At 43.8% G+C, this 13,935-nt stretch overlaps 2 protein-coding genes across 2 annotated transcripts; both read left to right on the top strand.

The window, feature by feature from the left end:
• The first annotated feature begins 6,044 nt into the window (after positions 1-6,044).
• Positions 6,045-10,077, top strand: LOC138926697 (uncharacterized). The gene is made up of 2 exons (XM_070281703.1): positions 6,045-9,909; positions 9,986-10,077. Exons 1-2 carry the CDS (start codon positions 6,045-6,047, stop codon positions 10,075-10,077), a joined length of 3,957 nt encoding a protein of 1,318 aa, XP_070137804.1.
• Positions 10,078-10,079: 2 nt separating this feature from the next.
• Positions 10,080-11,438, top strand: LOC138926695 (uncharacterized). The gene has a single exon (XM_070281702.1). The coding sequence runs from the start codon at positions 10,080-10,082 to the stop codon at positions 11,436-11,438; it is 1,359 nt and encodes a 452-aa protein (XP_070137803.1).
• Positions 11,439-13,935: the final 2,497 nt, after the last annotated feature.

The following is a 13,935-nucleotide window of genomic DNA, read 5'->3' as shown; positions in this document are numbered from 1 at the left end:
ATCCTGGAACCTTGAGTTGGTACTGAGTTTATTATTGCCAGGTTTGAAGTGGGTTTGCTGGCCTTTATTAGAATCGTCCGTCTCGGGTATTAGTTGCTCATTAGAATTTTTATTATCATCGCTGAAATTTGACCTATAGTTTGGTTTACTATTTTTATTAGTTTTCCGGAAAGGTCCGTAAATCGTATAATTCTGATGTCTAGCATCCTCGATGATTTTATAGGCCTCACCTAATGTTTCGGGGTTTCTAGCGAAAATCATAGTCTTAGTCGGCTCTGGCAAGTTATCTCTAAATACTCGCAAGGCAATTCTGTTTATTTCGCCTGTGCTGTATGTATCGTCGTTGTGTGTAAGTATACGATTATGCAAGCGATTTGAAACGTCGTTAATTTTATCATAATATTGTTCTATTGAACCGTCTACCCTACACATTTTAAGCATGTCCATTAAGTTATCGCTGCTTTCTTTTTCTCCGAAGTTTTTTAGCAAAATTTCTTTGAGTTTATCCCAATTTTCGATTTTACCGTACCTGTGAATAACTGGTCTTGATATTCCTACACATTTATTTCGTACAAAGCCGAATAAGATTTTTCCCGTTGCATCGTCGAAACCGGCGAGCGTTGGCATAATTGCTTCAATTTGCGAAATAAAGTCTGGCAATTGGTTAACGTCGGTACCATCAAAGTCTTGTACATTTTTCAAGCAGTTCAAAGTTAAATTAAAGGCGTTAATACTAGTAGCATCCATTTTTAACTTAGCTTAACTTAACTTATGTGTAAATTACCCAGACAAGAAAAAGTTTTAATTTATGTTTAGAACCACGGTTTGTCAATTGCTGCTTCGCACCGATCGCCTTGTTCACAGTTTCCAGTCGTAGCGGTAAGAAAAGCTTGTAGTTTACCTTCTCCACGTTCGTCTTAGTTTTTCGTTCTTCCTTCTTATCTTGTTCTGCGTGTTACGTAAGGTGCTTTTACCACGTGTGCGCTTTGTATTTAGCGATGTCCAATACTATATTTTTCCCTCTGTTAATGTAAAATATTGTACTGGAACACGCAATTTTAGAATTTATAATTGTCGATATTTGGTAGCTGTAGTTTTATGTTTTAAATCCTCGTCGCCAGTTTAGTGTTGATTGCCAACTTTCTCAGTTGGTACAAAAATGCTCTCATGACACTTGTAATTTGTTGTTTAATTATAATACGCGGGTTTATGTTTATAGTATAATTAATAACTTTATTAATTCTTCAATTAAACATCCGCTCTGAGTCGTGATCAGCTTAAGACTAACTTATGATCTAGGCTTTCGAAGCTGTGAAATTCTGCGAGGTAAAAGCTCACTTATACAGCATGTGTACATACATATAGGATTTCTGTGTGTATGCATGTAAGTATATATGACAATATCAAAAACTTTGGCCAAAGTAAAAAGACACTATTACTGGAAAAGCATGTCTAAAGATATAACTGAGTACGTAAGAAAATGTCAAAAATGCCAGAAATCCAAAATAACTAAACAACAATTACAGACACACCAATAAATGCTTTCGACAGAGTGATAGTGGACACTATCGGTCCACTGTCAAAATCAGAAAATGGCAGTCACTTTAATATGTGATTTAAGTAAGTATTTAGTTGCCATACCTGTTCCGAATAAAAATGCCAATACTGTCGCTAAAGCAATATTTGAATCTTTTATCCTGAAGTACGGTCCAATGAAGACGTTCATTACGGACATGGGAACAGAATATAGAATTCAATTATAGACGATTTGTGCAAATATTTAAATATTGAAAATATTACATCCACAGCACACCACCACCAGACAGTTGGAACAATAGTAGAAGTCATAGAACTTTCAATGAATACATACGATCTTACATATCGGTTGATAAAACTGATTGGGACGTATGGCTTCAATATTTTGTCTTCTGTTTCAACACGACCCCCTCTATGGCACATACTTATTGTCCATATGAGCTAGTATTCGGTAAAACAAGTAATTTGCAAAAGCATTTTAATAGCATAGATAGTGTAGAAGCACTATATAATATAGATGACTACGCTAAGGAGAGTAAGTATAGATTAGAAGTAGCCTATAAAAGAGCTAGAGTTATGTAAGAAGCAAATAAGAATAGAAATAAACTACTATACGATCATAAAGTAAGGCATATAGATATATCAGTAGGTGACAAAGTTTTATTAAAAAACGAGACAGGTCATAAGTTAGATCCTAAATATACAGGTCCGTATATAGTAACGGAAATAGGAGATAGAGATAACATAGAAATAACAAATAATAAACATAAGAAACAAACAGTTCATAAGGATAGATTAAAAATCTTTATTTCATAAATTGCACTTAGTATAGCCATACAAAGACACACATACATAGATAAATAAATACACTGTAACGAACTGTCTCTTCTGCTTCCGCTCGCCACAATTTGCCGCGGCTAGCTCACAGAGTTTCGCGGATCCGTTCCACCGAATTTATAGATTTGACGTGATTGCCCAAGCCTAGAAAGTAATACAAATAGCTTGAAGTTTCCACACTCTTTATTTTGAGACCTCTTTACACTACAAAAGGCTTCCTTTCTCTTTTACTCGTTGCTCCTTCCGTTCCTGCTGGCTCCGTCGTCGGCGCCCTATGCGGGTTGTCCAGGGTACGCCACCGCTACTCCGTCGCCGCCGTTACTCCGTCGCCGATGGTACTCTGCGATTCCGCTACTCTCTGCCCTTTGGCCTTGAGAAAACACCCCCTTGGGTCGACTACGACTGATCTGACGGTTGGCTGCGGTCGGTCGCCTGCGCTACACCGGGACACCGTGCATACGCTCCGGTGCCAGGTTTGGGAGTTTGTTTGCTGACTGCCGCTTTCGCTACACCGGGACACCGTGCATACGCTCCGGCGCCAGGTTTGGAAGTTGCCGTGTGACGTCTCCGCTACATCGGGACACCGTGCATTCGCTCCGGTGCCAGGTTTGGAAGCCGCCGTGTGCCTGATCGTATGTCGCGCTCCCGCTACACCGGGACACCGTGCATACGCGCCGGCGGATTCGAGCTTGTAGTGGCGGGGCTGGTGACCAGGGTGTTCTCACTTGGTCTGTGACTTGGACGCGAGTTCTCAAGTCGGCCGATCCTTGTTTCGCAGGACCACGCCTGTTGGTTGCGATTCTAGGAGTCGGTAAGGCGTACGCCAGACTTATCCTTTCTTCACTTCCTTGCAAGGCTACCTGCCGTGTTTGGGAATGGCTCAACTCGACTCTGACGCCTCGGGCTTGTAGAGGAAACCGTCCAGCAACGGATCCTTGTCTCCCTAGTTCTGTACGTCTCGTGGTTACCGGGCGTGTGATTCCAAGTAGGCCTCCTTGTTTCGCAGGACCACGCCTGTTGGTTATGATTTCAGGAGTCGGTAAGGCATACGCCAGACTTATCCTTTCCTTACTTCCTTGCAAGGCTACCTGCCGTGTTCGGGAGTGGCTCAACTCGGTCTCCCCACCCTGGTTCTGTCTTGTGTCTCGTCCTTTACGTCTCGTGTACACCGGGCGCGCGATCTCGAGTCGGTCTATCCTTGTCTCGCAGGACCACGCCTGTTGGTTATGATTTCAGGAGTCGGTAAGGCATACGCCAGACTTATCCTTTCCTCACTTCCTTGCAAGGCTACCTGCCGTGTTCGGGAATGAACCAACTCGACTACACGACCCTGGGTTTCCGGAGGAAGGTCCAGCAATGGATCCTTTCCTTATTTTCTTAATCGCTCTCCTTGCGCTTGGCTGTCTGACTCTCCAAAGGCGGTCCTTCAACTCAAACAAAACCCGAATCCTTTTTAGAAACGCTCTAACACTTGAATGGCGGTCCTCCAACTGAACGCTACAAGCTTCCTAAAAAGACTCGTCCCGAGCCGCTCCAATGGACCTCCTTTTATACTGACTGGAGCGCCCGTTAATCCTCCTGGATTCTGCTCCTGCCGTTAATCCTGCTTCCAGAATCACGCCAATTTCCCGTTGGCGGGTCGCTGTCCGTGGCCCCTCGTCTCCCCCGGCCACGGATCTCTGCTGCTGGTACGTGGTGCACCGGTGGGCTTCCAGGGCCCGTTGCACTCTTCGTCGCCACCCCCCCCCCCCTCCCCCCCCGCCTCTGCTCCTTGCCGCTCACCCCGCCAAGGCACGCCTGCGCATCGGGCTGATTCCCCCACTGGACTACTTTCCCAACGTTGCCCCGTTACGTTTATCCGTTACGTTTTACCCGTTACGCCCCCCCTTTGCCCCCGGCTATCTGTCTTAGCGTGTGGGGGACTAAATCTCCTCACAACACATATTCTTTTAATAATTTCATTTTCTATGATTCTAACAACATAAAACAACAAAAAAATAAAAAAAAAGATGTATTAATTAGAAATTTTTATTATAAAAATAACTTCATTATTATTATTATTATATGGCCATGACAACCCTTTTATCGGGTCTCGGCCTGAAGCGCAATTTGCCTCCACGCGACTCTGTCCTGAGCGCGCCTTCGCCAGTTGGTAACACCAAGTGTGGACAGGGTTTCAGTCACCTGGTCTTGCCAACGCGTTCGGGGTCGTCCTCTCCTTCGTGTCCCAACAATCACCGCATCAAACACCTTACGAGCCGGAGCGTCTTCATCCATACGGGCAACGTGGCCCAGCCAGCGAAGTCTTTGAGATTTCACTCGACTGGCTACGTCAACATCACCGTACAGCTCATACAGCTCGTGGTTGTATCTGATGCGATAAACATCGTCCACGCAGATTGGGCCAAAGATTTAACGAAGAATTTTCCTCTCGAACATTTCAAGAGCAGCTGCATCTGACTGCGTCACTGTCCAGCACTCCGCACCATATAGGAGTACTGGAAGAATGAGCGTCTTGTAGAGTGTGATTTTTGTGCGTCGAGAGAGAGCTCTACTATTAAACTGCCTACTGAGCCCAAAGTAACACCTGTTGGCAAGTGTTATTCTCCGCTTAATCTCCAGACTGACATCATTTGTGCTTGTTATAGCAGTGCCTAGGTAGATAAACTCCTTGAAGGACCCAAAGCTATAGTTTTCTGCAGTCAGCTGAGAATCAAGACGCCGCGATTCTCTGCTAGAGCACACCATAAACTTTGTTGTCTTCATATTCACTGCTAGTCCTACTTTTGCTGATTCCTTTTCAATAGCCCCGAAGGCTCCTGTGACATCACGCTTGGTGCGGCCAATGATATCAATATCATCAGCGTAACCAAGGAGCTGGACACATCTGTTGGTTAATATCGTGCCCGACCGATGTACACCAGCCTTTCTTATAATTCTCTCCATTAAAATATTGAAGAGTATACAAGACAGCGAGTCACCTTGTCTGAGGCCACACTTGGTAATAAAGGTTTCGGATTGGCCACTTCCTACCTTGACAGAGCTGATGGTGTACGGGCGTTATTTATCTTTTCGATTTATCGCTCCATCTTCAGCGAGCTTAGAATCCACCCAGATTTCTGTAATCTTTGCAAAGCTTTTCCTTGTCTGGTCTCTCCCCTAGTAAAATTATTATTATAAGAAGAATCATAGAGCAAGCAAGGCGATCGGAGTAGTGAAGGTCAGAGGGAACCACGCGTGATAAAGGCCGACCCATTTAAATAATTGTAAAACTAATCAACATAAATTAAGCAAGTAAATAAAATGAAGTTCAATGCATAATTGTGTCTAGTCGTTTGGATTTAAAACCCCCGAGCAGAACTGTGCTCAACTATGACATTACGCCCATGAACGGCATTTGTCACAACATTTTTGGTGGCCCATGAGGGGAACAATCCACACACGACTCCACAATCCATAATCATCTCCAACATTTCCATCAAAATCGATAATGGAAACCTAATCTCATCACGGAACCATTATTCTCCTTTTCAACTACTGTATGCTCTTCGACAAAGAAAAAGCGAAAATAACGGAATCAAACTTTGCATCGCACGTGTCGCGCAAACGCTTGCCCATTGTCGCTCTCTCACTTTGGAAGATACGTACGTAAGTGTGAGTGCATACGCAAAATGAGCAAGCCCAAGCCAGCGAGCACTTCCAGTGCAGAGTCTGAAACAATGGCAAAGGGTGGCAACGCCGACAGCTTGTTTGCGCTCCAGAAAGATCTTCACAATCAGCTCAACCAACTCCAAGTTAACTTCAAGAAGGACAGCACGTCTCGGAAAACTAAGCCCTATTTCCAACTGCGCCTTTCCAAACTCAACTTAATAAGCCAGCAATTCAACAAGAATCATCAAGAGTTTGTAAGCGCTGGCTACCCCACACACCCTTACTTCGTGGATAATTTAGCGGACCAGTTCGAAGAGGAATTTATCACAGCGTTCTGTTTAATATCTACGGAGTCCGAAACACTTTTCCCCAGTCAGCTACCAGCGTGCGCCGAGCAACAAGCGACGCCTGTTCCTAAAATGCTCGGCCCTGGTGCGGCAGTCCAACTTCCAAAGTTGCCAGTACCTAACTTTTCCGGAAAGTATACAGATTGGCCAGCTTTCCATGATCTGTTTATGCAACTCATTCACCAGAACCAGGCGTTGTCAAATATTCAGCGATTCCATTTCCTCAAGCAAGCACTGCCTAAAGAGCAGGACCAAGATGTACACCAAATGGAACTAACGGATGGCGCCTACACAATCGCATGGGATCTCATCATCAAACGCTATGATAACCCCCGTTTACAATTCATGCACCACATGAACGCCCTCTACGACTTACCCTTTATCTCAAGGGAAAGCTCATCAGAGATCAAACATATGCTGAACGTAACCAACGTATGCATCAACGAGTTCAATCGTCTCAAAACGAATATCCATTCTAGCACGCAATGGATAGTCCATCATTTGATCGCTAGATTACCAACGACAACTGTACAAGCCTGGGAGCATTGCTTGGGAAACTCCAGCGACATTCCGAGTTTCCTCGACTTGGAAACCTTCCTCAACAATCGCCTCGTCAGCATGAACATCATTGAGAACCGGAAATGTTCACAGCCCACGCACAACTCTACGATCAACAAATCCGCAAATTATCAACGCCAAAATCCCAAGCAAAAGGGTTCCGGCTTCTACAAGGGCAGCACGTTCCACACCACGACTGGAACCAGCGGTTCCATCTCTTGCGTACACTGTAAGGGGCAACACATTTTGCGGCGGTGTCCTGATTTTTTGTCCAAGGATTGCTTTGCCCGCAAACGAATCATTGACCATACAAAGGCATGTCTAAATTGCCTCAGCATCCATCATCCCTTGTCGCAGTGTGGCAGTAACAAGAATTGTTTACAATGTGGACATCGTCACCATACCCTGCTTCACTTCCCCACGACGAATACCAGCCCATCCCCGATCAGTCAGAACGCAGCAAGCGAGAGCTCCGATCTTGCTCATCCTTCCGATTCCACTACAGTGCTGATGGCCACTGCCGCGCAGTCAACTCGATCTATTTTGCTGGCCACAGCTCTAGTACAACTACATAATAACAGCACCGGACAAACTGCCGTTATTCGAGCCTTGATCGATCATGGCTCTGAGGGCACGTTAATCACAGAACGTGCCGCTCAGTTGCTGGGACTTTCACGTCACCGAGTCACAGCACAGATCACCGGGGTCGGTGATAACTCAAAGAACATCTGTAGATTTAGTACAGAGTTCTCCATAAGCTCATGTACGGACCCTCAATTTCACCATCTGGTGCGACCAGCGTATGTCCTCAACTCGATAACCTCTCATTTACCAAGAAGCAATGTCAACGTGGACACTTGTCAGCATCTTCAGGGATTACACTTGGCCGATCCCACCTTTACCAGGCCAGGCCGCATCGACGCGTTATTTGGAGTAGATCTAATACCATATTTGTTGCTGCCAGATTTACGGAAAGGAGCTTCAAATCAACCTATTGCTCAACTCACTCAATTGGGTTGGATCGTGTTTGGCCATAGCAATGAAACAAGGGCAAATGTGGTAACCATTCGTTGCCATCAGACTAATCTGGATGCACTGGTAAAGGGTTTCTTCGATCTCGATCAAATCAGCTCTGAGAGGGCCTTAACGGCAGAAGAACAATGGTGTGAGGATCACTTCCAGCGTACCTGCACCCGACAACCCAATGGAAAATACCTGGTCCGGCTTCCGTTAAAAACTGAATTTGATAAAGAACAAGTCATCGGAAAGTCTCACCAAATCGCACTCAATCGATTCCATCTCTTAGAACGTCGGCTAAACAGAAACGACACACTTAAACAACAATATCACTCCACCATTAAGGAATATTTTGATCTGAAGCAACTCTCCAAAGTCACTACCGCAGAAACTCGACATCAAATGATCACTCCAAGAGGTCAACAGTATTTCTCATCATGTACTCTCCCACACCACGCCGTGATAAAGGAGGACAGTACAACGACCAAAGTTCGGGTGGTGTACGATGCATCATGTACCACTTCGAACGGAAAATCCCTTAACGACATATTGTGCATCGGCCCACCGCTACAAAACGATTTAGGAGGAGTCATCATGAAATGGAGGCTACATCGTTACGTGTTTGCAGCAGATATCCAACGAATGTATCGCTGTATCGACATGCACCAGGAGGATGCTCAATTTCAACGCATCTTATGGAGGAATGATCAAAACGAAATAGCCGAGTACAGCCTAAATACTGTCACCTTTGGGACTGCATCAGCACCGTATACAGCCATACGCGTAATCCGTCAACTCGCTCACGACGAACAACATCGCTACCCCTTAGCAACTCCAGTCTTATTAAATGAAGTATATGTCGACGACGTCCAAACTGGTCACAATACTGTTCATGGAGCATTGGAAATACGAAATCAACTTATTGCTACACTAAAATCGGCTGGAATGGAACTCAGGAAATGGGCATCAAATCATCCACAGATCTTATCCGGAATTCCTGACCAGCACATGGCTCAAAAGAGACATGTAGAAGTAAATTTCCAGGAGACTATTAAAACTCTGGGACTTTATTGGAGCCCACACGAGGATTTATATAGCTTCAAGGTTCGATTTGACCTTCCTGCCTCCTTTACTAAACGTTCCTTTCTTTCAGTAGTCGCTCGCCTCTATGATCCATTAGGGTTTATAGTCCCTGTCACTACTGCTGCCAAGAGTATTCTAAAGGACATCTGGCAGTGGCGACCCGAGACCTCCGACAAAACCCAAACCGCTCTCGATTGGGACGGCCCGTTGCCCCCAATACTTCAAGCCCGATGTGAAGAATTCCGACATCATTTACCAAACATTGAACAGTTGAAAATACCTCGGTGGCTTGGCCACCAGAACGGTGAGCCACAGTCACACCAACTACACGTCTTTTGTGACGGCTCCTCGCAAGCTTACGCAGCCTGTGTTTATCTCCGAATACAATATCCATCCGGGAGAGTGAGCACGGCCCTATTGACAGCACGGAGTCGAGTCACGCCCACGAAGCCGCTAACTATACCTCGAATCGAACTCTCTGGTGCAGTGTTGGCTGCACAACTGGCTAAATGGGTACTGACGCAGTTTTCATCCACCGGAATTCCCATGTCAGTTAATTTCTGGACTGATGCATCAATCGTTCTATATTGGATTAAAGGAAATCCGACCCGTTGGAAGACTTTCGTCTCCAACCGAATTGGCAAGATTTTGGAACTAAGTACTACAACCCAATGGCAGCACGTACCTTCTGGAGAAAACCCAGCCGATTGCGCTTCAAGGGGTCTTACTCCTCACCAACTAGCCAGGCATGACATCTGGTGGTTCGGTCCCGATTGGCTACGGCAGGATGAAAATCGGTGGCCGAAGAACACGTGCTCCCCTCCCCCTGACCAACATCACGAAGAAAGAAGACAACCAACCAACATCACAGCACATGTTTGTTCACTGGGCGACTCAATCCTAACCTCTTACTCATCATATAACAAATTGTTATTTGTTATGGCTTACATCCAAAGGTATCTGCATAACTTACGCCACCCACAAGAACTTCGTCATGTGGGCGCGATTCGAGTACCAGAATTACGAGAAGCTCTACATAAAATCGTAAGGATGGTTCAGAAAGAAGCCTTTTCTCAAGAGATCAGCCGAGTCCTGGCACGAAAATCTCTATCCAGGCACAGTGCCCTCAGCGCTCTTTGCCCGTTTTTAGACGACTTTGGAATTCTGCGACTCAAAGGCCGACTGAAGAACGCTCAACAACTGTCTCAAGCACAGAAAAATCCGATCATTATCCCCAAAGTGCATCATTTTACTGACCTCGTAATCAAAAATGCGCACCTGAACACTCTTCATGGAGGCACCGAGCTCACCTTAGCAACTATTCGGCACACATTCTGGATAGTCAATGGGAAACAAGCAGTAAAAAGAATTCTACGACAATGTGTCCAATGCTTCAAACATCGCCCAAAGCCTGCCTCACAGTTAATGGGTGATCTGCCACTACATCGAGTCAACCCACCTGGTCGAGCCTTTGAAGCCACTGGCGTCGACTACACGGGCGCCTTTTACTTGAAAGCATCCAGATTCCGTGGGCATCACACATACAAGGCATATATCGCAGTGTTTATATGTTTAGCAACCAAGGCGATACATCTAGAAGCGGTCACAGGGCTATCTACTCAACACTTCCTTTGGGCTCTTCAACGCTTTATTGGACGTAGAGGTTTGTGCAAGCATCTATACAGCGATGGAGGAACCAATTTCATCGGAGCAGACAATTCTCTTCGCATTTGGCAAAAGGAGTTTCGAAATTCCATCGACACGGACATCGCACCCACTCTTACGGCTCGCGGAATCCAATGGCATTTCAACCCACCGCACAGTCCTAATTTTGGGGGACTGTGGGAGGCGAACGTAAAGGCCGTCAAAACTCATCTGTATCGTTCCTTCAAACTCACTGCTATGACCTATGAAGAACTATCCACGGTGCTCACCCAAATCGAATCATGTTTAAACTCACGTCCACTCTGCCCCTTATCAGCAGATCCAAACGATTTGTCCCCACTTACTCCCGGGCATTTCCTTATAGGAGGACCTTTATTGGCACCTCCGGAACCTTCTCTTTCAGACAAGTCCATCAACGCACGCTTCGTCGACGGTCAACGACTCCTGAGACAATTTTGGCATCGATGGAGCGCCGATTGGCTTTCACATCTACAAGCACGTCCGAAATGGCGCCAAGAACGAACGAATCTGCAAATTGACGATCTAGTTGTAATCAAGGATGACCGGCTCCCTCCAAACGAATGGAAGATGGCTCGAATTATCGATTTACATCCTGGAGAAGATGGACTAGTTCGCGTCGCCTCACTGAAAACCGTTTCTGGAACTTATAAGAGATCCCTGTCCAAGTTATGTCCATTGCCAATATCCACCAATCCTACTCCGAAACCTGAAGAAGTCCAATAACACAATTGAAGCTATATCATGCTGATCCCAGCATTCCGGGGGCGGCATGTACGGGCGTTATTTATCTTTTCGATTTATCGCTCCATCTTCAGCGAGCTTAGAATCCACCCAGATTTCTGTAATCTTTGCAAAGCTTTTCCTTGTCTGGTCTCTCCCCTAGTAAAATTATTATTATAAGAAGAATCATAGAGCAAGCAAGGCGATCGGAGTAGTGAAGGTCAGAGGGAACCACGCGTGATAAAGGCCGACCCATTTAAATAATTGTAAAACTAATCAACATAAATTAAGCAAGTAAATAAAATGAAGTTCAATGCATAATTGTGTCTAGTCGTTTGGATTTAAAACCCCCGAGCAGAACTGTGCTCAACTATGACATTACGCCCATGAACGGCATTTGTCACAACAGATGGTGTTGCTCAATGTCATTCTGCAAAGTCTAGTCAGCTTTGCTGGTATACCAAGCTCAGACATGGCGGCATATAGGCGATCTCGCCGGGGGCTATCTGTAAATTGATTTTTATTTATTGAAGTCGAAAATTTTTATTTTATTGAAGTCGAAAATTTTGAATTATAGTTATAGCTGAATTGTATTTGTTAGTTGTTAGTCTGTAAATTTACTCTTAGATAGCTTAGGGCGGAGCGGGAGCGAAAGCTCATATTCGCTCTTGTGCGAATTCGCCCCGCTTCGCCGCAATAGATAAGTTAGGCTTAAGATTAGAGAAAGATTAGAAAATATAATCGAATTTATAACGTCAAAGAGGCAAGATCATTTTTTCGTTTTCGTTTTCGCCCATTTATTAAATATTACGCAGCCACCTTTCTTTTTTGGTTATTTAAAGTGTGAGATAAACTAATCTCGTTATACATTTTGGCGCCCCCGGGTGGACTTAGTGCAAAATATTTAATAAATAAACAAAAACAAAGTGACAGTGACACTGTGTAATTACACATAAAAACAAAACAAAAAATACCTACAATTTAAAGAGCTGCTCGCGACGCGTCCGTGAAGTGGAAAATAAAAACCAAAAATCACCGCGTCGTGAAACCCTCAAGCCTCCAGGATCATCAGCGCAGGATCTTCGCCAATCATCAAAACCTACCTACATCCATGCCGTGCACCTGCATCGACTGCAACAGGAAAGTGGCAGCGGGATTAAAGGATCCCAAGGCAGAACCCCAGGTATTTGTGCGAAAAATTGAAAGTTGAGAAGAGACAAATTAAATCCTCGTCTTGTGCTGAAATATTGCACCCTCCTTTCAATTCTTTTATTAACAAACTGCCTGTGGCTAAAATTGACAAAAACATACATAAATACATATCCACATCACTGTCGCCCTCCCCTTTACCCCTCGTTCGTTTTCGCCAAACAAAATAGTTAAATTTAGTGCAGCCAAACATTTATTTATATACAAATATATGTACAAATATAATACATATTTACGTGCATAAATAATTTGGCGAACATACAAATATATGCAGCGGTAAAATTTTCGTTTTCGCTCCAACCGCTGTCCGCTGCTATATGTATGTATATGCATTAGTTTGGCGCATTTTATTTTACCGGAACGCCAAGTGACGCGCTACTCTATAATTGTGGGGTATACACCTTTTTCGGTGTCATTGGCAACCAACTATTTTTTTGGATACTCAGTGCCTCGACTATCAACATAATTCGACTATCAAATAATTAATTAATTATTTTATCTTTTTTCGCCATTATTAATTAATTATTTTTCGTTTTCGCTAGATATTAAATTAAATATCTTTTTTCGTTCGTTTTCGTTTTTTGAATTTAATTTATTAATTAAATAATTAAAATTAAAAAATTTTTTATATAAGTCAAAATTTTTATTTTTTTGCTAATTAACAAATAAATTAAAAAATTTGTATTTAAAAATAAAAAAAAATATTTTAAATTTTTTATCGTCGTCTGTTTATTAAAAATAAATAAATTAATTTTAAAATGGGAAGTAATAAACAGAAAGTAAAATCCACGACTCTTGATGAATTAAGAAGAAGATTAAATGTCAGAGTAAAAAGCATTCGCCGGTTAGAGGAACGTTTGGAAGCTGGGTCAGTTCCTTTAGTGAGGTTTTAAATGAGACAATATTTAAGGCAAACGAGTTGCAAGACCAGATCGAGCAATTAGATGAGGAAGATGAATTTGGAGCCGAGTTGGAAGAATTAGAGATAACAACTAAGGCAAGGGTGATGTCTTTATTAAATGCTTTCACGTTAGCTGAAGAGTCCCCACCAGCTACTGCAATTTCTGCAGCCCCAACTCGAGCTCGACTTCCAGTTTGGCATTGCCTAATTTCATGAGTCTCTTTGAGACATTAGTAGACAAGGATGTGAACATTCCTGTTATCGAGAAATTTAACCATTTAATTTCTTGCCTCTCTGGTGAAGCCTTAGGAACTATCAAGGCATTCCAAGTCACCGAGAGTAATTATGACAAAGCTATTGCTAGTCTAAAAAGAGTTTACGATAACAAAT

The sequence above is a fragment of the Drosophila bipectinata genome, chromosome 3R, assembly GCF_030179905.1.
Source record: "Drosophila bipectinata strain 14024-0381.07 chromosome 3R, DbipHiC1v2, whole genome shotgun sequence".
NCBI lineage: Eukaryota > Metazoa > Arthropoda > Insecta > Diptera > Drosophilidae > Drosophila > Drosophila bipectinata.
This window is presented reverse-complemented; position numbering and strand designations above follow the sequence as displayed.

Bases quoted from the DNA above. Each gene is read 5' to 3' on its own strand.
- LOC138926697 (XM_070281703.1), top strand. From the start codon at position 6,045: ATGAGCAAGCCCAAGCCAGCGAGCACTTCCAGTGCAGAGTCTGAAACA. The intron at 9,910-9,985 runs GTTCACTGGGCG...TTACATCCAAAG, and splicing joins CAACATCACAGCACATGTTT to GTATCTGCATAACTTACGCC.
- LOC138926695 (XM_070281702.1), top strand. From the start codon at position 10,080: ATGGTTCAGAAAGAAGCCTTTTCTCAAGAGATCAGCCGAGTCCTGGCA.